This window comes from Cydia strobilella, chromosome 13 (genome assembly GCF_947568885.1).
Source record: "Cydia strobilella chromosome 13, ilCydStro3.1, whole genome shotgun sequence".
Lineage (NCBI taxonomy): Eukaryota > Metazoa > Arthropoda > Insecta > Lepidoptera > Tortricidae > Cydia > Cydia strobilella.
The window spans coordinates 5,788,638-5,809,290 of NC_086053.1; the positions used below are offsets into that span (position 1 = coordinate 5,788,638).

The 20,653-nt window shown below is 38.1% G+C and overlaps 2 protein-coding genes across 3 annotated transcripts in view; one reads left to right on the forward strand and one right to left on the reverse strand.

The window, feature by feature from the left end:
• Positions 1 to 1,428: 1,428 nt before the first annotated feature.
• On the forward strand, positions 1,429 to 19,119 carry LOC134746559 (centrosomal protein of 162 kDa). Its single transcript, XM_063680972.1, has 5 exons — positions 1,429 to 1,934; positions 13,677 to 14,223; positions 14,484 to 15,005; positions 15,509 to 15,726; positions 18,655 to 19,119. The coding sequence occupies exons 1-5, from the start codon at positions 1,548 to 1,550 to the stop codon at positions 18,883 to 18,885; spliced, it is 1,905 nt and encodes a 634-aa protein (XP_063537042.1). The 5' UTR covers positions 1,429 to 1,547; the 3' UTR covers positions 18,886 to 19,119.
• Positions 2,197 to 20,653, reverse strand: part of LOC134746560 (carboxypeptidase B-like) — a 29,686-nt gene continuing 11,229 nt past the window's right edge. The window contains exons 1-9 of one of the 2 annotated variants that reach the window (XM_063680975.1): positions 11,647 to 11,774; positions 7,695 to 8,201; positions 7,298 to 7,489; positions 6,408 to 6,541; positions 4,956 to 5,116; positions 4,574 to 4,705; positions 4,278 to 4,374; positions 3,001 to 3,147; positions 2,197 to 2,446 (exon numbers count right to left, since the gene is read on the reverse strand). In XM_063680975.1, the coding sequence (XP_063537045.1) occupies positions 2,207 to 2,446; positions 3,001 to 3,147; positions 4,278 to 4,374; positions 4,574 to 4,705; positions 4,956 to 5,116; positions 6,408 to 6,541; positions 7,298 to 7,489; positions 7,695 to 8,201; positions 11,647 to 11,734 (1,698 nt within the window). In that variant the 5' untranslated portion in view covers positions 11,735 to 11,774 and the 3' untranslated portion in view covers positions 2,197 to 2,206. Of the gene's footprint in view, positions 2,447 to 3,000; positions 3,148 to 4,277; positions 4,375 to 4,573; positions 4,706 to 4,955; positions 5,117 to 6,407; positions 6,542 to 7,297; positions 7,490 to 7,694; positions 8,202 to 11,646; positions 11,775 to 20,653 lie in introns of those variants that run through there. The other variant, XM_063680976.1, reaches the window with a different exon arrangement.

The window sequence follows — 20,653 nt, forward strand, 5'->3', positions numbered from 1 at the left end:
AATGCGACAAAATTAAAAACACGTTTTAACATTTCTGACAACATACCAGAAACAACCTACGTAATTTGGTCGGGTTATTTGCTGCCCCTCCCCCATTTCATCTCTCTACATTATTATACCTCTATGGTACATGTCATAGTCTCCTATATATTACAATACTCTTTGGTCTTTGGGGTTTTGGTTTAGAGCCTACCTAGCGCCACCGGAGAGATTAGGAACTATTATTTAAAGCTGAGAGCGGTCACTTTTGCAACAATTCTGCCATAAGAGATTGGCATCCTTTCTATACCATCCATACTAGGATCTTTATTTTTTCCTTATAACGTTTACAAATAACCTAATAGATGGCGCTCTAAATGGAATTGTCACGATTTCCCAAGAACAAATTAAATTATTTTCTATAGGGCCCTCCACACTCGTGCGCGAATCGCGGCGCGAAGTCTGGAGCGAATTATGAAAAAATTTAAATTTGTCTTTTTTTCAAGTAGACACACTACTATTTAAACTATAAACTGAAATTTTAAGCAATAATATTAATTTGTAAGCATTATCGTGTACTGTTATTTGTACCTATGTTCAAACTTATTGAATAAACGTCTTTTATTATTCTTAAATAAATGTAATATGATGATATGTGATGTCTCTGGATCAATCTGGACACTGTTTCTTTTGGGTGCTATGACTAGTGTAAGACAAAGATAGTATGATTCTCTCTGTCTATGTTTGAAATGAGACAGTCCTTTGACAAACTATAATTTGCTCTGAGATCCGGACACTTATTAAATAATAATAATTATAGTTGGTCAAGCAAATCTTGTCAGTAGACAAAGGCGCGAAATTCAAATTTTCTATGCCTACATTTTTTAAATTTGCCGCCCAATGGTCATACACAATGTATGGACTGACGTTTATCTGACATGGCTATTTTGTCGTTACGTATTTACGTATACATTTGACGTTCCTCTCCCCCGCAAAAATTGGCAGACTTTTTTGTACAGCAAATTACAGACAAGGTGTCTCCGTTGGTTATATCCTCCAAGTTCTGAAAGAACCAATACCAAAGTATTTGACTTATGAAATTTAATATTACTGAAGAAGAGGCAGTATGTCTTAGCCTGTCCAGAAGGACGAATATAAAAAAAAAACAAAGTGTTTTATTGTGAGATATAGTCACAGATTAATAATATGTAGCAAGCTAGAGATAGTTGATCAAACCAAATTGTCAGTAAATAAGAACAAAATAAACTATACTCATCCTTTTCATTTGGGTGCTAGTACTAGTGTAAGATAAAGATAGTATGATTCTCTCTGTCTATGTTTGAAATGAGACAGTCCTTAGACAAACTTTTCATTTGCCGCTTTCGCGTTTATCGCTGAACCATAAAAGACCTACCAATCAATGTGTCAAAAAGAAAAAAAAAAAAAACGTTGCTAAGCAACAATCGTTTAAGATGTTTGTTTTATGGATTTCCCTAAACAGTGGCGGTCTTATTAAGCAATTACTGTCTAAAATTCTGTAAGACAACTCATAGTTTCAATTAGACATAATGGCACAAAGTTCTGTTTCCGTCCCAGATTACACTAGTAATTCTAACGACAATAGTTTGTCCACCAAAGAGTTTCTACAAAATGAACAATCTTGTGAGAAGTTTAAAGACAGTGACGATGAAATCAAGATGATATTGACTGAAATTAACAAGATTTCTGGTGGCAACGACAACAGTCTGCTAGCTGGTGACACGGACGATGTTGATGTGATACTCAAGAGGGCGGACGATATTGCATTTGAAACAGAAAACCTATTGAAAAGTAGTCCTATAGCATCTGTTCTAAACATAGCTCCAGTAACTAGTAAGAATAAAGTGCCAGAAATTAAAGTTACTAAACCAGCAGATAATGATAATAAGACTGAAAATAAAACTCCTGTGCACAAGGTAAGATTTTTTATTCACTCATAACTTTTTTTAGTCTCTATTTAATAATTCATAAAAAACGCTTTCACTTATACCTAATAATCTAAAATAAATAATTAAATATTGCCTAAAGTATGTTGTACGATTGATCTCTTACATGAGCCAGTTTGTAAAAATTGGCTATTATAAAAAATATTTTCTTATTTTCTCTATGGCATATTTTGTCTGTGCTTAAATATTAGTTCAATTCTTATTCTATTATAAAAGACTTTCAAGTCCTTTGAAATGCAATATCAACCATGATGAATGATCTTCATAAGTGCCCGAAGTCCCGCTAAAGACTCCTTTGCTACGGGATCAATGTAAGATGTGGGCAGGATGAAGCCGTAGCGCCCCGTGTCGCTCAGTTCCACAGTGTAACTGTACTTAATGCCCTGAGCCTTAGCCCAGTCATCGGAGCCCCCAGAGGCTGGATACAGAAGGCCACTCGATGATCCTACTGAATATTTAGAGCCACCGGTTTCTTCAATAGCCTGAAAAAAATTTTTTTTTTAAAACAGACATTCACAGCTAAAACATTCACATATTCATGTTTTGGGTACCTACTAATTGTACTAAAGTAGAAAATGTGCCAGCAAAAAGTTACTAATATTGTGAAATATTCCACATGGAAAAATTACAACTTCTCATATTGTTGTATGAACAATATATAATAATATGTTTTATGAATGATATAATAAGTTTTTGAGTGTTAAAAACTTTTCATATTCAAAATGGAAATAACCAATTAAAATTAGTTTAAGAACTTATCAAAGTAGGTTTTTTAACCTTTTGAACGCTTTTTCTCGAGCGTCAAGACGTGGCCTACACGCCAATATCTCGACTAGTGAATAACGAATATTAACCTTATCTGTCAGCAGGACAATTGCTTTGACAGCATCTGGCTGGCATGGCAGGCATGACAGCACACGACCTATTTAGTGGCTCTTGGCACCCAAAAGGTTAAACAAACATTTTTTAGGTATACTTACCTATTTAAACTAATACAACAACATAATCATATGTTTTACTACTCCATATTAATTACCTTAGCAATAGTTTTGCCGACTTCATCAAGGTCCTTGTAGTCTGGAGGCACCACATTGTCATAGCCCCAGGGGTACAGCAAGTATTGACCGTAGCTGTGGTATGTCAGATATGCCGAGAAGTTGGCACCACTGCTCTTAATGAAATCCTGATAAAGACAAGATTTTTACAAATGGGCATTTTCACTTAAAAGTGTACCATTTTTTTTTTCGAAAATCCATCAACTTTTGGGTTATTTCTACTCAGAATCACGAGGACTATCGATTTAAAAAGAAAAAAAATGTCCCCAAAAATGACACTTATAACGCATTTTCACTATTTTTCACATACATTTTGTATGGACCGTTACAATTAACTAACACCCAAAATTTGTATGAAAAACTGGGGACACTTTTTTTCTTTGTCTCATTCAATAGGACTCGTAATTCTGAGACTAAATAACTCAAAAGTTAATTTTTTCGAAAAAAAGTAAATGGTACCATTTTTCTGAATACCATCAAATAACGAGTTAAACGTTAACCTGATACGGTTTTTTAGTATGTGTGACACCAACAAACATACATACATGAACCCTTCCCAGGGTAAAAATTATATTAGAGGACCTGTCATCAGTCATGTGCTACTTCACAAATTTGATAAAAGTATTCTAGGTTTGCATCAATTAAAAAAATTACATTACAGCTCACGGGCTGTAAGTACGCAGTGTATGACAGTATCATAAATAGGGCCTATCTATCTTATAAGATAAAATAAGATATGATCATCGAATACTTCAAGTAGGAAAACTTGGGTAATTTGTTTTCTTAATGGTGGTGGCACGTGATAAAATGTATAGGAAGGCTTCCAACAATGTGAGCTGAAAGATCTTAGGAAACCGGTGCATGAAAACAGGGGACGACGGCTTTGAATTTTTAGGAGAGGGTTTTGTCAAGCAGTGAACATTAAGGTTGGCTTGTGTTGTGTCCCTTGTCTGATGAGAATTCAGAACAGGGCCTAAGATAAAACCCATATCTTTAGTGATATCTTTGATTGTCAAGGAATAGACAGATTACGGGGGTGAACTCTGGTCAGCGGTTAGCTTTAAAAAAGGGAGGCACATGGCACATCTAGGTACTTGTATAGTAGAATGTCGACAACGTAGAAAAAATTGCTCTCGACACTTTAAGACCGTAGTTGTGTAACGGGGGAGATAGAATTAACGGCCGGAGTAGTGCCGCATTTCGCATTGGTCTGGTTCGGACTGAAATGGTGATGATTAGTTGATGAATGGGTACTCACAGCGAGAGCCTTAGATTCCGGTTCTGAGAAAGCGTTTCTGCCGCGGAAGGTTTCGCTGCAAGGGTTACTGGAAGCTCCTTTGCCTCCCCATCGGTATCTGTAATTTAGAATAGATATTTAATTGTAGTCGGTATCGGTATATGAAGGACGTTTAGATAGGATCCCTCATGTTATCGACGCCACGCAGACGTTCTTCTTCCAGTAAAACCATGTAGATTAGCATGCATCGCAGTGGATTTTTGCCATTACTCTACGAAAACATCTGTATCATTAACGTTTTAGATTAGATTTAGTACCCGAAGTTCCTGTTGAGATCTATCCCCGAGCACACTCTGGCCAGGTTGCTCGGTTTCCTGTTTTTCCGCCATAGCCGGTCGGTTGTATGCGTGTACTCATAGCCATCAGGGTTCACCACGGGCAAGAAATGCCTGAAAAAATAATGTAGTTATTATGTAGTATTATATAGTGTAAGAGGGACAAAAGCGAGCACACTAAGAGCGTTTGAAGGCGTTACAATACCTATAGCCTTATGTTAACGCCCGCCTGCGTGCCTTTCTGTCGTATAATAATGTACGCAAATCAGCAAACACTCCAAGCTACATGGCGAAAGATGACCGAGTATTGCATGTGTTCGTTTATAAATCGTCTGGTATCAGCCCAAATTATTCTAATTTTTACCAGTCTGTGTTTTTGATGTCATCGGACTCCTCGTCGAAGTTCTCAGCGAACTGGTTGATGAAGTAGGTGACGGTCGCCGGACTGATCCACTCCCGGGCGTGGATGCCTCCGTCGATAAACACCGCTTTGTTTGTTAGCTTGCCGTCCGATATTCTTAACACCTAGATAAAATAATCAATAATCAGAACTTAGGTATAGGTCACCGTACCAGGGATTGGAATATGTGTAAACATGTCCATAAAAATTGACCAGTATTCATTATTCTTGAGCAACTCTTTATTGTTTTTATCAGCTGGCACTGTAGAAATATGCATCTATCTAACTTTCCACTAACTCTTTTATGACTCCTCTAACTTAGCAATTAGATCTTAAAGGTACCGACTCGCGAGATTTAAGTCTCTAAGCCAGGGGTCGGCAACCTTTTAGCAGCCAAGGGCCACATAGCGGTTAGCAAAATTGCAGCGGGCCGCACACTGTTAATAATTTGTGAATTTATTAGACAAAAGGTACTACATTGTCGTTTGTCAAAAAGGACTTCTTTTAATATACATTTTTATGCAAAAGAGTGCCGAAATTCAGATCGCGCTTCGCGAGTTCTTACATACAGGGCGCCCCTCATCGTCTTACATGCAGGGCTCCTGCGGCGTCCCTCACAGTTATTCAGCGCGCGCTTACATGCAGGGCGCCTGCGGCGTCTCTCACAGTTATTCTACATGCAGGGCGCCTGCGGCGTTCCTCAGTTATTCAGCGCCCTTCGCGCGCTTTTACATACAGGGCGCCTGCGGCGCCCCTCACACTTAAAAGTCGGGCGAAGCCCGGCATTCAGCGATGCGCGCTTTTACACGCAGGGCGCCTGCGCCTGCTTTTACATACAGGGCGCCCTTAAAGATAGATAGATAAATCATTTATTGCCACAACAAGGGTTTACAATTATTTTTTACTATACTTAAACTAGACAATTTATGTATAAATAAGTTCAGATTACATATCTACGTGACAATAGGACAGTCTCAGCTAATGTGCTGGAAGCCCCGCCTTTACTGCGTGGTTTCAGCGCTGGTAAAGGTTGGTAAAGGCGGTAAAGGTCGGGCGAAGCCCGACATCCAGCGAGCCCTCCACACTTAAAGGTAGGGCGAAACCCGACATTTAGCGTGCTTCGCGCGCTCTTACATTGCGATAGGCAGACACTCATATTGGCACGTCTGTGCATATTGAGTGATCGGCACATTTAATGTAGATCTTGTGATAACCCAACCCAACTCCAAAAAATTAAATTGAAATGAAAGACTTTTCTTTTTCACTCGATCACTTTAGTGACGTATAGGACTGATGTAACCCGGAGGCTCGCGGGCCGCATGCGAGCGGTTCGCGGGCCGCGCCCGCGGGCCGCCGGTTGCCGACCCCTGCTCTAAGCGAACACCTATTGTTAATATACGCAATAAGTGTAAATACCTTCAAATCGCGACCTTCATGCGATTTTCCGATTGACTTCGTACTAATAAAAGTCGGATACGTTTTAGCTAGATATTCCATAAATCCGTGAATATCCTCTAGCCTGTGATATTGTTTCCATGTCATGCGATGTCCTGAAAACAAACACCTAGTTTCAAAATCCTTTATCATATTCTTAAAGGTGTCGAACGAGTTCTATCACACTTGCAGTTAGTTACAAAGTCATGACTTGCCGGACACAATTGGGTCAGTGGAACAGAACATGCAACCGCAGGCCATATTTTTAGGTGTTTAGACACAGTAGCTCGAGTCTTATTATCTATATATCAAGTGATTATCTCATTTATCTTATCCGATGTTAAGTATTTAAATACATCTTTATTTTCATAGCGTAATGCTGCTTTTTGCAACTGAACGGTCGAATAGTCTTTGAAAATAAGCACTCGATGTGACTCGTGATCGTGCTAGCTGAATCGTGCAGGTGTGCCTAATAGCAACGAACCCCAATGGGCTTCCGGCCAATATTCCATGGGTAGGTTAAGAGAATTATACCCCATGTAGGCACCCACTAAACCTATTCGGCGATGGGAGGCCCTGTAACGCCAAAAAGTGTAAGCTCTAGCTGCAACAGAACGATATGGACCCGTCGAATATTGCAAATGTAATGATTCCCGGCGAAAAGTGCAAGCAATTTTCGGTCAATATGGGTAAAGTCCCCGGGTTTTTTACTTTCATAATAATTGATGACATGTTTAAGCAAGGCTGTTAAGTTCAATGAATGAATTTTATGATATTGCAGTATCGTAAATCGTAATGTAAGTATAACTTTAGTTTCGCGTGACTTTTTCTATGGAAAATGATGCTTACACAATGGTTAGTAAAATTAATACCTCTTCTATCGTGAAGTTCTAACTCCTCAGGGCTAAGAGGCGGGTTCTCTTCATCGATTCTTTTCTGTAAATCCTCAATGATGACGTCATACAAAATGTTTTCTCGCTTGAAAATCCTCGTCACGTTTTCTATAGCGTCGTGCCTGACAAGTATGTCGGCGGACGAGTGATCGCCTCCCCATGTCGAGACCACTGCAATTATACAAAAGGGCATTAAAAAGATTTATTGCGTTGTTGCAAATTGTTTTATGTACCTACATTACTTAAAATAATGTATGTTAATGTGCAAAATGTATTTAATCGTGACGTTAAACCAACTTCTCAACTCTCAACAGTTGATATTGAAATTCGCACAAATTACTTCTCAACTTACGAACTTAAAAAATGTATAACTTACGGTTTCTACGTCTCAGTCTCGTTATAACTGCACGAACTCCAGTCCTGTTTGTGTTGATTTTCCACACCTGAGCTCCGGAATAGTCAACTTTGACCTCTTTTTTTGAAAGATCACCTATCTTGGGTATCAATACTGCTGGTTCTTCATCTATTACCGGATCTACATGGTCTGTTTCTGTGTGTGCTGCTTCAGATTCTTGTGGCTCTGTTTTTGCAGGTTCAGTTGCGACTAAGCTTTCTAAATCAGATTTGATACAAGCTTCAGAGACATTGGAGTCAGATTTTTCTGGTGTTTCTTCTATGGGGTTCACAGAATCAGGTTTAATAGATACTTCTGCTGCCGCAGGTTCAGCTTCGGGTTTCACGGGTGTTTCATCAACTTTGTCAACTATGGAGCTTTCAGCGTCAGTAAGGGTGCTTGTTAATTCTGATGCAGATGGTTGAGCTTGATCAATTGAAGCATCTTCTATGTTAGATGGCTGTCGAACACTGTTTTTAGCCGGGAATTCTAAAAATCAAAGAAATTGTTTAGCTTTCTTAATTGAAGAATGAAGTACCGACTACATTATTTATACTAATAATAATATAGGGTAGGGTAGGGTAGGCGATAGGGTAGCCCAAAAATACGTTGTATTTTTTTTTTAAATATTTTTATCTTCAGACGCCTTTTACAAAATGTCATTAAAAATTTAAACTTCCAATCGTTTAATTAAAACAAAATAACGTATTATCTTCAAATTATACTCCTTTGGCTTTGACACACAAACGCAACCGTTAGTTAAATTATAATAATTGATACGAAATCGTCTTCGGTTACCGCGATAGTTACTCATGAAATAAAACTATGAAAACGGATTATATCGCGTATATTGAATTTATAATACATCCCGACGTTTCGAACTCTTTACAGCGTTCGTGGTCAACGGGTGACCACGAACGCTGTAAAGAGTTCGAAACGTCGGGATGTATTATAAATTCAATATACGCGATATAATCCGTTTTCATAGTTTTATTTCATGATACGAAATCGTTAAAATTATATTTAAACAATATTAAACAAACGCCATTTAGCGAAAAGGATCCATCCTCTAAAATTTGCCATTTAAATGAATGACTTTTCGTTTTGACAGAAAGTTCAAATTTTATTGACAGTTTTTTGTGGATTGGATCCTTTTCCCTAAATGGCGTCCTTCATGACTACATAGTTCTTCTACTCTACCGGAAAGAGTTGTTAGATTTATGTAACGCAGCTATTATATAGTCTAGTTTATTCAGCCTCTATTCCCTCCCAACATAAACCCTAATAGTTATAAATTATAATATTCTACTTTGATTCTACAATCAATTACAAATACCCATTTTCTTAATATATTTTTTTTAAGTTATTCAACGACTGTGAAATAAAACCTGCAAGACCTATGTCAATTTAGATTGTATTATCTTTGACTCCAACACCCGGAAGGAACTAAGGTAAACACATTAAAACTCCGGCCGAGTTCAGTGATTCTGGACTTGCCTTGGTACGTGAGCGAAATCTAAACCAATTCCGGTAGTTGTAACAAAATCAAGTTTTACCTCACCGTTAGGACAAGATCGGGTGGCCGGTGGAAAAGCACAGATCTCTCGCCTTCGATGTTGCATATTTATAAGACTCGCGCTCACCGTGCATTATTTTATTACCGAGCGGTAAACGTATTTAATGTGAGAAGAGAGCGCGGCCTTTCATTATACATAGTTTTGACTACGTTCATGTATTATTACGCATGTAAATTAAAAACCGGCCAAGTGCGAGTCGGATTCGCGCACAAAGGGCTCCGTACCATTATCTATTGTTTTTAGTATTTTTTTGTTATAGCGACAACAGAAATACATCATCTGTGAAAATTTCAACTGTCTAGCTATCACGGTTCATGAGATACAGCCTGGTGACAGACAGACGGACAGTGGAGTCTTAGTAATAGGGTCCCGTCTTTACCCTTTGGGTACGAAACCCTAAAAATCAGAAAAAGCATGATAGACAGATAGATAGATAATAGTTTATTCATCAACACATGGTAATAGATACATTTAAAATATACATGTAAGTGGTTTTAGTTTTTTGGCGTAAGCGGATGGTGAAATATATAAATGAAGTGTAGAATGCAACTGAGAAGATGCAGTCAACATTAACAGCCAATAGAGATATAATATATCTACTGTTCGCTACCAAAAGTATTTGCCGCAATTAGTTATTTGTTGTCCCTTTCTTACACTTACACATAAGTCAAAATGACAGATTTAAGACAAACGATTATTAGCTAATGGAGAATTCCAGCGCGTTTATGCAGGTAATTGTTTCACGTATTTAATATACTATAGACATCTATATCTCTTTTTATAAAGCAATTAAAGAGTGCTTTTACGCGTAGAGGTTCACTACAGTTGTACACTCGAGTCGTAGCTAGCTGGTTCCTGGCGACTGGCGTAGCCTGTCTAGTAAATGTGTGGTTCCCGCGTTCCAAGGTGAATGACTTTGGCCTAAACCTAACGCGGTGTCTATATGAGGTAGTCTATTGTGGAAAAGCACGGAGAAAGTCATTAAACATGTCACAGGTAAAGGATACATTTGAATATTGTACTAGTGGTGTTAATTAGTATGCCGGCCACGGGCGCTCGCAATTGATACCGTATCACAGAACAACATTGATATTCGAGCCGGCGCCGGCAGCCACTTTTACCTTTGATTTATTGAGGGGCTAGAATTAATTTTCACAGATGATGTATTTCTGTTGCCGCTATAACAACAAATACTAAAAACCGAATAAAATAAATATTTAAGTGGGGCTCCCATACAACAAACGTGATTTTTTTGTCGTTTTTTGTGTAATGGTACGGAATCTTTCGTGCGCGAGTCCGACTCGCAGTTGGCTGGTTTTTAAGCTTGATAAAATAGCTAGCCCATTCGAATATAGCGGATTAACCAATATTTTTATAGGTAGGTAAAGCTTTGTTAAGAGATGTTAAGACATGTAGACTTGTAGAGCATTAAAGCTAAAAACCGGCCAAGTGGGAGTCGTTCTCGCGCACGAAGGGTTCCGTACCATTACGCAAAAAACGGCAAAAAAAAAACCGGCCAAGTGCGAGTCGGACTCGCGCACGAACACCTGCCTGGTGACAGACAGACAGACGGACGGACAGACGGACAGTGAAGTCTTAGTAATAGGGTCCCGTTTTTACCCTTTGGGTACGGAACCCTAAAAAACACGTTTATTGTATGGGAGCCCCATCTGAATATTTATTTTATTCTGTTTTTAATATTTGTTGTTATAGTGGCAACAGAAATACATCATCTGTGAAAATTTCAACTGTCTAGCTATCACGGTTCATGAATATGAAGATACAGACTGGTGACAGACGGACATACAGACAGACAGCGAAGTTTTAGTAATAGGGTCCCGTTTTTACTCTTTAGGTACGGAACCCTAAAAAGGATGATAAACAAATGAGAATTTAATTGCCCAAAGAATGTATTGGAGCATGGTGTCTAAGTTAGGAATAACTAAATTTATGTATTATTATGTATTCTACAAAAGCTTTCCTTTGATAGCGATTGTGTATGTTGATATTTATTTGTTTGTGTAGAGTTATTAATTATTGCCGTTACGATTGTTACGAATCTTATAATACTACGTAAGTTGTTTATTGTGAACAATGAAAATAACTAGGCTAAACATATTAATTAAATATTTTTTGGATATGGTTATGGCCCGGCTGTGGATCTTTAGTTAATGAAGATGAGGGCTAAAATCACAAAAAAATATTCGATTTAAATGTAAATACTTTAAATCTTCTACCGAATAATTATTAATTAATACCGTTATTAAACGATTAAGTGCTTTATTGCTAAGTTCAGAATACACAGATGAAATTATCATAAACAGTTATTGACCCGTTTTATGAATAAAATATATTACCTTGTCCCGGAGCAAGTTTGTTGATAAACGGAGTGCCCAGCACCCCGGAGGCCGCCAAGAGCACAACCAGCACGCTCCACGACTCCATGGCTACTGACAGTACTGGCTTTTGGCAGTGACCGCTTGCGCCGGCGCAGCGAACTTGGGAGGCTTTTCAATATCAAGTGGTTTCGGGATCATTGTTATTCAGCGTATGTATATAGTATAGGTATTTGGGAGTAGATTTTCTAGTGCTTCTACATGTAACTTTTAGTTTATAATTTAGATGCTAAAATGTAGATGCAGAAGCTCAATGGCAAGGCCTAAATTGGCAATTCCCACAGACTTGCCAACTTCAAGATGCCTAATATAATTATATTTATAAGTTTGAATATCTGTGTCGATTTTTCCACAGTTCAGTGGAATTTTTTACCCAATTTATAGATAGGTACCTACGTAGTGATCTTTAAGTTATCTAAAAGGGTACTGGATCAGGTATGTTAGAAACGCGGACATTTCAGTGGATAAGATATCGCCATATATTTATTAGTGCAGGTACTCCTTTGTTGCCTTTCAAGAATGTTTTCTCCTACTAACTGAATCTTAGGTACAGTGGCGTAGCGTGAACTAATCTAGCCGTGGGCGAAATCGCACCTGCGAGGCCCTTTTCTTTCACTGTGCTTGAAGGGGCCTCGCACAAGTCCCCCCTTGGGGCGCGAGGCCGTGGGCGACGGCCCATTGGGCCATTCGGCTTCCTTGTACGACTAACTACGGCCTGGAAATTACCTAACATAAAATTAGGTTAGGCATTTTGTTTTCTTAATATTTAGGCATGCTAGTTATACAAATGTAAATCGGTCTTTAAATATTAAATAGTACCTAGTTTTGTTACACTTGAATTTTCTTGTAATGTTTTACCCGATATCGAAGTGTTTTCCGATTTCGGATTTCGGAACCAGAATGACAACATAATGAGGTCCCCGCTCGGTCATTGCCTCCAGTTGCAGTTATTTAACACTGTTGACAATCTTCCTCTCGAACGGGTTTATCTTCTTTTTCGTATTTTTTAATATTAGAAGAAACTTGGTAGAAAAAGTGTTTTGCTCTAAATAAAGTTCATGATACGGTAAAATAATGTTACCTAGGTTTCAAATGTTTAACTTACTTTTTAGGGTTCCGTACCCAAAAGGTAAAAACGGGACCCTATCACTATGACTGCGCTGTCCGTTCGTCTGTCTGTCCTTCTGTCACCAGGCTGTATCTCATGAACCGTGATAGCTAGACAGTTGAAATTTTCACATATGATGTATTTCTGTTGCCGCTATAACAACAAATACTAAAAACAGAATAAAATAAATATTTAAGTGTGGCTCCCATACAACAAACGTGATTTTTTTGCCATTTTTTGCGTAATGGTACGGAACCCTTCGTGCGCAAGTCCGACTCGCACTTGGCCGGTTTTTTAGTTTATATTCGTACAGGTAAATAATTGATTATATTGATTCATCGATCGATTTATTCCAAATGGGATTTCTTTACACGTCGATTTACCTTACCTGTTAGGTGAAAGGTGGTGGTAATATTGGTATATAGGTACATAAGGATATGTAAGGGCAGGAATAGGTCACTTTACGTGAGTTTGTGGTTACGTGTGCAATACAACATTATTTTATTTGTCATCCAGTAATGAAAAGAATTTACCGAATTGTATTTAACATAATTAGAGTACAGTCAGAAAAAACAAACGACTTCTTTTACTTATACTTATCGCAAAGGTTTCAGTCGGAAAACCTTTACTTTTCTCAGTAGGAACCAAACATCAATTGGTGTAGGTAAGTACATGTACATCAGTCACCATCAGATATATTGGAGCGGCCAAAATGAACACAAATATCTGAACAAAGCCTGTATTATCAAGACTTCAAAGTGCATGATATACAGATATTTTTGAGCACCCAAGATACCTGGCTCCGATAGGTATATCTGTTGGCGACTAGGTACCTATTTACAATTCATAACTCGTAGTCATTGTGGTTACCTTACATTTTCAGGTGATTAAGCAGAGTAGTAAAGAAAACGAAACACGACGAAAACCCAAAGCGAGGCCTTATTCAGCCGGTGTTATCGATTCCAAGAAAAGAGAGTCCGCGAAAGTCGCCAGGTTTGTCACAAATTCACCAAAACGTGCCTTAACTTGCAAACACGAGCCTTTGATTGAAGAACTTAAAGACACCAACGAAAGAGCCAAAAGTCTAGAGCTTGCCAACGTACAATTAACAGATGATAATAAAGTTTTGAGAAAGCAATTAGAAAAAGTCAACGAAGAGAAACATGTTGCTGATCTCAAATTGGTAGAATGCGAAAAGTTTATCGGACGCATAGGAAAAGAATATGAAAATAGAAACGCCGAATTAAAAGCGGTGAGACAAAATGAGAGCAAATTAATGGCGGAACTGCAGAAGGAACGTAACGAAAGGAAGAATTTAGCGATACAACGCGATAAGGACTCTGCTATCACTCAAGATTTGCAGAGGCAAGTCAAGGAAATGGAGATGATATTAAGGAGGAAACATCCGGACTCTGTTTCAGCGTTAATAGGTTAGTATCAAATAGTGTCATTTCATTTACTAAATTGGCATGTCGGTTTCACCTGAAAGGGATTTGGTCTGTGTTATTTCCCTTTCAGTCAGTTACAGAGGTTTTTAAACTTTTAGAGAGAGGGTTTTTCGAAAATCAAGATTTCCTTATGTGCCTCTTTATCAGTCGAATATGCAAGAGTGATAGAAATTCAGATAACGAAAGTTTAATTTACTATTTTCACGGTAAGCGTCAGGTTAAATCGTTATCACAAATTTCAGTTGCTGCGAAATCGTCTACTGTTGAGGGCAATAAGAAAAAGTTATTGGAAGAACGTATCGCGCGTTTGGAACAAGAACTAAAAGACAAAGAAACCCATTTCCAGGGAATTCTGCTGACCCTCCAAGAAAAGTTTGGTGACATGAAACAAAAGTATGAGAACCACATAATAGACGTAGAACGTCAGTTAATGGAAGATCGAAAAGTGAACACTGAATTGAAAAATAAATTAAATAAGCTTAATTTGGTGGATACAGCTTCCCAAACTGTACCAAGGGGTCAGCATTCTGTAAATACGCAGACGGTTCTTAAACTTGACAGGGCGTCTTCTGCCGTGGCCGTGAGCAGGATGACGCAAAATTCGGCGCTTCTTATAAACAAACTGAAGGAAGACAGTTATCTTTGTGCCACTATAAAGGGTCTGCAGGCGGAACTGACAGCGAAACAACGGACTATTGCCAAAATTAATCGAGAAACTGAAGAACTGAGGAAAAATTTACGTAGTCTGCATAAGGAAAAAGAAGGTATGTGGACGGACCGCATAATCGTATCAGGAGGCCCAGCCAAAATGACAATCGTTGATAGAGAATCCAATTGAAACATAAATAACGTATGGAAATAATCACGTGACTTTTCGCAGCATCAGTCATATTTATACATTTATACTTTTTGCGTTTATCAATAATATATGTACGATTGTTATCTTGGCTAGATCCCCAGTACTTTTATAATATACTTACGTAGTTTTAGTTTTATTTTCACTTGTATTTGTGCTAGTGGATTCGCTCCCGAAAACAAGTAGAGTAGGTAAACATGTAACCTGCCTCATTCATGGTGTAATTTGTCGAGTAAGTCAGGAAACACGGTCAATTTGCCAGCCCCTGATTTTTCATATTCACCACTAGATGAACATACATTAACATTACTTATAGCTAAAATAGTACACCTACCTACATAACATACACCAATGTCCTTTTAACCTACACTAGATGCGTAGGAAAATATAATAGGAACAACTTTATTCCAGTGCTGCTCCATTTAAATCCCCAAAAGAAACCAGGCTATAGACCAAACGCCAAATCAGCCGAGAACATTCTAGTCAAAGTGACCTCAGAGATGGAAGCCGAATTGTCAGAGAGTAAGAAGCATCAAGAAGTACTGATGCAAGAAAGAAGCAGCTTGCTTGACTCGCTCAAACGGACCAATGAGGAGTTCATACTGCTTAAGAAGAAAAGGATTCAGGATGTAAGTACAAATGGTTATCAGGCCCTACTGCGTCCATATATAGATTATAGGCAGGCTTGACTCACTCCGCGATTTCGTCGTGCCGCTACAAGTACATGCGGCCGCCCCCAATTCTGGGGTCTAGCCATAGTAATTGCTGCGCACCGCTACGGAACGGACCCTGTTCGCGCTTGCGCCACCTGGCGGTCATATCTGTCTTAATAGACGCGTTTTGTTAGAGAGTGAATCTTCTGTACCTAGTACTATTATTTATTCTATGATATAAGGAATTACTTTGTTTTTATTTTTTTATTTATATCACAAAACATAATACAAAGAACTTAAAGCTAAGATGCGCCACAAAAACTTATAAAAGTTTATGCGTGGTGCAAATGCATCACTTCGCTCAAACTGCATGCATATATGTTTATAAGGTATTCTAAACACAATAAGGAAAAGAAGGTAAGTAAATAGTTATCAGGTAACACCTGCCATCACACGTTCCCGTCCGTTATGTATTATTCTACTACTATAGGCGCCCCTGTTAGTATAAGGACTTGCGGGCCTATAGGTATGCTAGAAATATAAGTATAAATCTGTGGCCCATGGGCGTAGCCACGGTGGGGCAGTTGCCCCACCCTGATCTCTGACCGCTTCTGGTCTCTGACCAGAATCTAAGAATTTTTAGACACAATTAATGTAATAACAAAATTAAATACTAATTTAGGTAAGATAAAAATTACTTCGCGAATCGAGCGCGCATGCACAGAGATCGTGTCTAGTTATTTGCGATTTCTGAACGAAGTTAAGTTAAGGCCAGTCCGGCCGGGCGCAATTTTTCGCCAATCTGATTAAATTGTCTGACCAAATCAGGTGGTGCGAACGCAAACGCCAATATGGCTCGCCGATTTCGACCACTGATTATGACCGATATTGCTGATAAAATTGAGGTGCATACGCAAGAATACCAATTTGTGACGCTAGTATTCGCGTTTGGGGTAATTTGTTCAATTTAGAGCGCTGAAATATTTAAAAAATAAAAAAATATTTAAATAATTAAAAAATGCCCCCTAACGCGAATACTAGCGTCACAAATTGGTATTCCTGCGTCCGCACCCCATTTCATCGGTAATATCGGTCATAATCGGCTGTCGACTTCGGCGAGCCAAATTGGCGTTTGCGTCAGCACCACCTGATTTGGTCAGACAATTTAATCGGCGAAAAGTTGCGCCCGCCTGGACTGGCCTAAACTTCGTTCAGAAATCAGGGGATTTCAACGGACAATTTAATCAGATTGGCGAAAAATTGTCTCCCTCTGGACAGGCCTTAAGATAGATTATTTACAAAGACTTTTTTTCTTCCTTGTTAGTACCTATTAATTATTAAATTTGCTATTCTCCCAACTACAAGGTATTAAGGAAAATTTTATATTTCTGTTACTACTGCACTCACAACCCCTGGTTACCAATAAAAATAAACCAGGGTTCGAAACAAAACAGCCTACGTACACTCAAACTAATAATTGAAATACTCCGTAAAAGTATCGAATCGAAAAAAAACTTTGAATCGTAATATGAATAATTAAAATATTTTGAAAATAAATTGACCAAAAAACCTATATTTGACGCAAAAAATACAATGTGCCCATCTGCACACGTATTTACCAAACTGAGAGCGCAGCATTGCCCACAATCATATTTATGGCTAGGCACCGCTCCTCTCTCCCCTAACCTTCACTCTCCTGTAGATAGTTTCGAAAATATTCGAGCTGTTTCTACCGTACCCTGTTACCATATATCCAGTTTCCCCTGTACTTCTGCCCCACCCCTTAAAAAATGCGGGCTACGCCCATGCTGTGGCCCTATTAATAAAGGGTACAAGTCTCGCGCAGCTCAGGTGTAAAAGGGCATAAGTGTTACGTGGAACTTACACTCTTTTACACCTGCTCAGCCCGAGACTTGTAACCTTATTCACTAGGGCCACAGAAGTATCCCTTTCCTTAATCCATTAAGATCTTAGGCCCAGGCACATTAAGTCGCAGTTTATTTAGTTTAGGTAGCAATGATTAAACTTAATTGCCTTAATGATTAAACGTCATTAATTCATCAGCCAGACCCCGTTATCAGTGGTGTAATTTTAATGAAATGCAAGGGTTGGCACACTACTCCACCGTGCGGGTAAGATTCCGCAAGCTATTGGGTAAAAGTACGCATGTGGGGTAATTGTTCGCATCAAGAAAATTTCAATTAAATCATAGTTTTTTAATATTCTAAGTTAGAATAACTGTGGCATTTTCTATAAAAAGGGACCTTATTGTCGATGGCGCTTACGCCATTATTAATGATGCTCCGATATAAATACAATGCTGCTCGATGCTGTGCGGCGTAAGCGCTATCGACAATAAGGTCCCTTTTCATAGAAAATGCCCCAACTTTTAATAGTTTATTTAAGATATTTAATAAATATACTGATAAATATCTTAAATAAAGTATTAATAATTATTGATAATCTTTGTGCTCACCAGTTGGCGCCACTGTAGATGTAGGTCCAGAAAAACAAATCTCAAAATTCTTCTATGCTTATTTTTATAAAATCAATACGTTCTAATATACAAAAAGGTATTTTAACGTCTAAATGTACCATTTTTTTAACCTGTTTAATTTTGCATATATTTTAGTTGGCACTTTTTTTAAACCACTAACATTTATTGTTTACTATGATTAATCAAAGATGGACAAAGATTTACCACAACTATGAATGGAGTGAAAATTCCCGATAAAAAGCTTGAAAACCCCAAAACTTCTATGCATTTGACATTTTTAAAGACTTCTATCTACACTAGCGGCGTAATTAAACGCGGTAGCCCTCATTGACCTTATCTAATGGTGACAGGCGGAAGCCCTATCACCTCTTAATATCGAAATTAATATGTAATTATATTTTTCGTAGCTCCACACACTTCAACTGGCCCACGAAAAGGAGCTGATGCAGATAAACATGCAAGTCTATCCTCTGCAGGAAGAAATCAAGCTTCTAACCAGGACCGTGGAAATACTCCAAGAGCGTGTGAGGGCTGCCGACGACAAGCTCGTGAAGTACCAAGCCAGCTCTAAAGAGTATGACGTCCATGCGGGCGGTGACAACCCTAATTTTAGAAACAGAAAAGATGCTGGCCGTTGATTTAGATTATAATTTTAAACAGAAAGTAATGATAGAAGAGGCCTGTGATGCCTGTCAGCGGTAGATTTATTTATTTATTTAATCTTTATTGCACAAAAGAAATACTTATCGTACAAAAGGTGGACTTAATGCCAAAAGCATTCTCTACCAGTCAACCTTAGGGCAAAGCAGAGAGATTACTAGATGTCGCTATACGGCTCCGTACATTATCCGGTAGGCTGTCAAAAGTTGACTTTTAATGTGTGCGGTGCGTCATTCGTGAACCGTGTCGGACTCGGAAGGACTTTTTCCATAGTAAATATGGAGAAAAAGTAAAATTGTATTCACATTTTTCTGATATTTTGAATGTTGTTACTGTAATTTTCATGCAGTATTACGATCATTAAACGTAACAGGACTGATTGGCGAGATAGAAAAATGTGAATAAAATTTCATGTTTTCGCCATAGTAAATGGAAAAAGTCTTCTTTAATTTGTTGCTTTTTAGTACATTACCTTAAGTTGACCATAGGAAACTATTGATACTGGATAGGAAATGGAATCGATTGGCAATATTGGCATAAAAAATAGCATGTGAAAAATAAAAGTATTCATTTTCATACACATTGTATGGGAAAAGTTTTCCTCGATTTAAGCCACAAATCGAAGAAAACTTTCTAGCCGGAATTTTTTTTTGGTGCCATATACAAGCTTTTGATCCTATATAGGAATGGGATCGATTGGCATAAAAAAAAAAAGTTTTTCAAAAATTACCAATCGCCAATCTGAATCTGATCTAGTAGCTGCCCTCACTGACCCGATAAGAACTAGATATACTTGCCGATTTGTGGTAGTTTTCACTGTAAGCTCGTTGGCGTTTAAAGGATTGAAACAATGTAAATACGTACTTTTCGTGTTGTGTTACTTTTGATACTGCTTTTGATTAGTGTTTATACATTTTATTCTTAGCACAAGTGCTCGTGCCTTTGCCCTACGTTAATTTACATTATTAAGCTAGAATTAAATTATTGATTATACTTATTAATAGCTTGGGACCATTGTCAATGTTTTGGAGGGCAAATCATACAAAATAAAGAAGAATTATGGAATGTATGAGTAGTTGATTTATCCTCGTAAGGCCCACCATACAAAGTTTCCCTATTTTTAATTTGAACCGTGTTGTATAGAAGATTAGGGTGACTTTCGTTTGTTTTAGAAAACATTGAAACAAAAGAAATGCTACTTAATTCAGTTAGTGTAAGGTTCAAATTAGATTGAAACAGTGTGTACATTGTAATGCACATTGGGCCTTACGAGGTTAAATATAATTTAAAATACATTGTCTATGCATTGTGAATCTTAATTATATTTTACATTTAAAACTTCAAGGTCGTGTTTCGCCTGGCAAGTGTAGAATCCTAGGACTCAAGGGGTTAATGTGACACTATCTACAATAATGAGTATAACCACTTTCGTAGGTACAATCATGTTATTAAATATCGACACGGACAAAGTGCCAACAATGTCTATACATGACCTTATTGCCCATAAGTTAAGGTAGTGTGTACATATTTTTGGCACTTTGTCTACGTCGATATTTAACCTTGTGTGTCAAACCTAAGAAAGTCATGCACACGCCAAAATCTCTGGCATAAGCTAGCAAATTTAAGTCCCCGGCAAGCTCGGTTCTCCATACAAACGTAGTTACGCTCTCATTTTAAACCGACTAGCTAGATTGCTCTGAAACTTTCTACGTACTCGTACAATAAGATAAGGTATATGTATCTAGG

What these genes read in the sequence shown, in the direction of transcription:
- LOC134746559 (XM_063680972.1), top strand. Translation starts at nt 1,548, where the DNA reads ATGGCACAAAGTTCTGTTTCCGTCCCAGATTACACTAGTAATTCTAAC. An exon ending in ATAAAACTCCTGTGCACAAG is followed by an intron (nt 1,935 to 13,676) that starts GTAAGATTTTTT and finishes TTACATTTTCAG; the next exon opens with GTGATTAAGCAGAGTAGTAA. An exon ending in TCTGCATAAGGAAAAAGAAG is followed by an intron (nt 15,006 to 15,508) that starts GTATGTGGACGG and finishes ACTTTATTCCAG; the next exon opens with TGCTGCTCCATTTAAATCCC.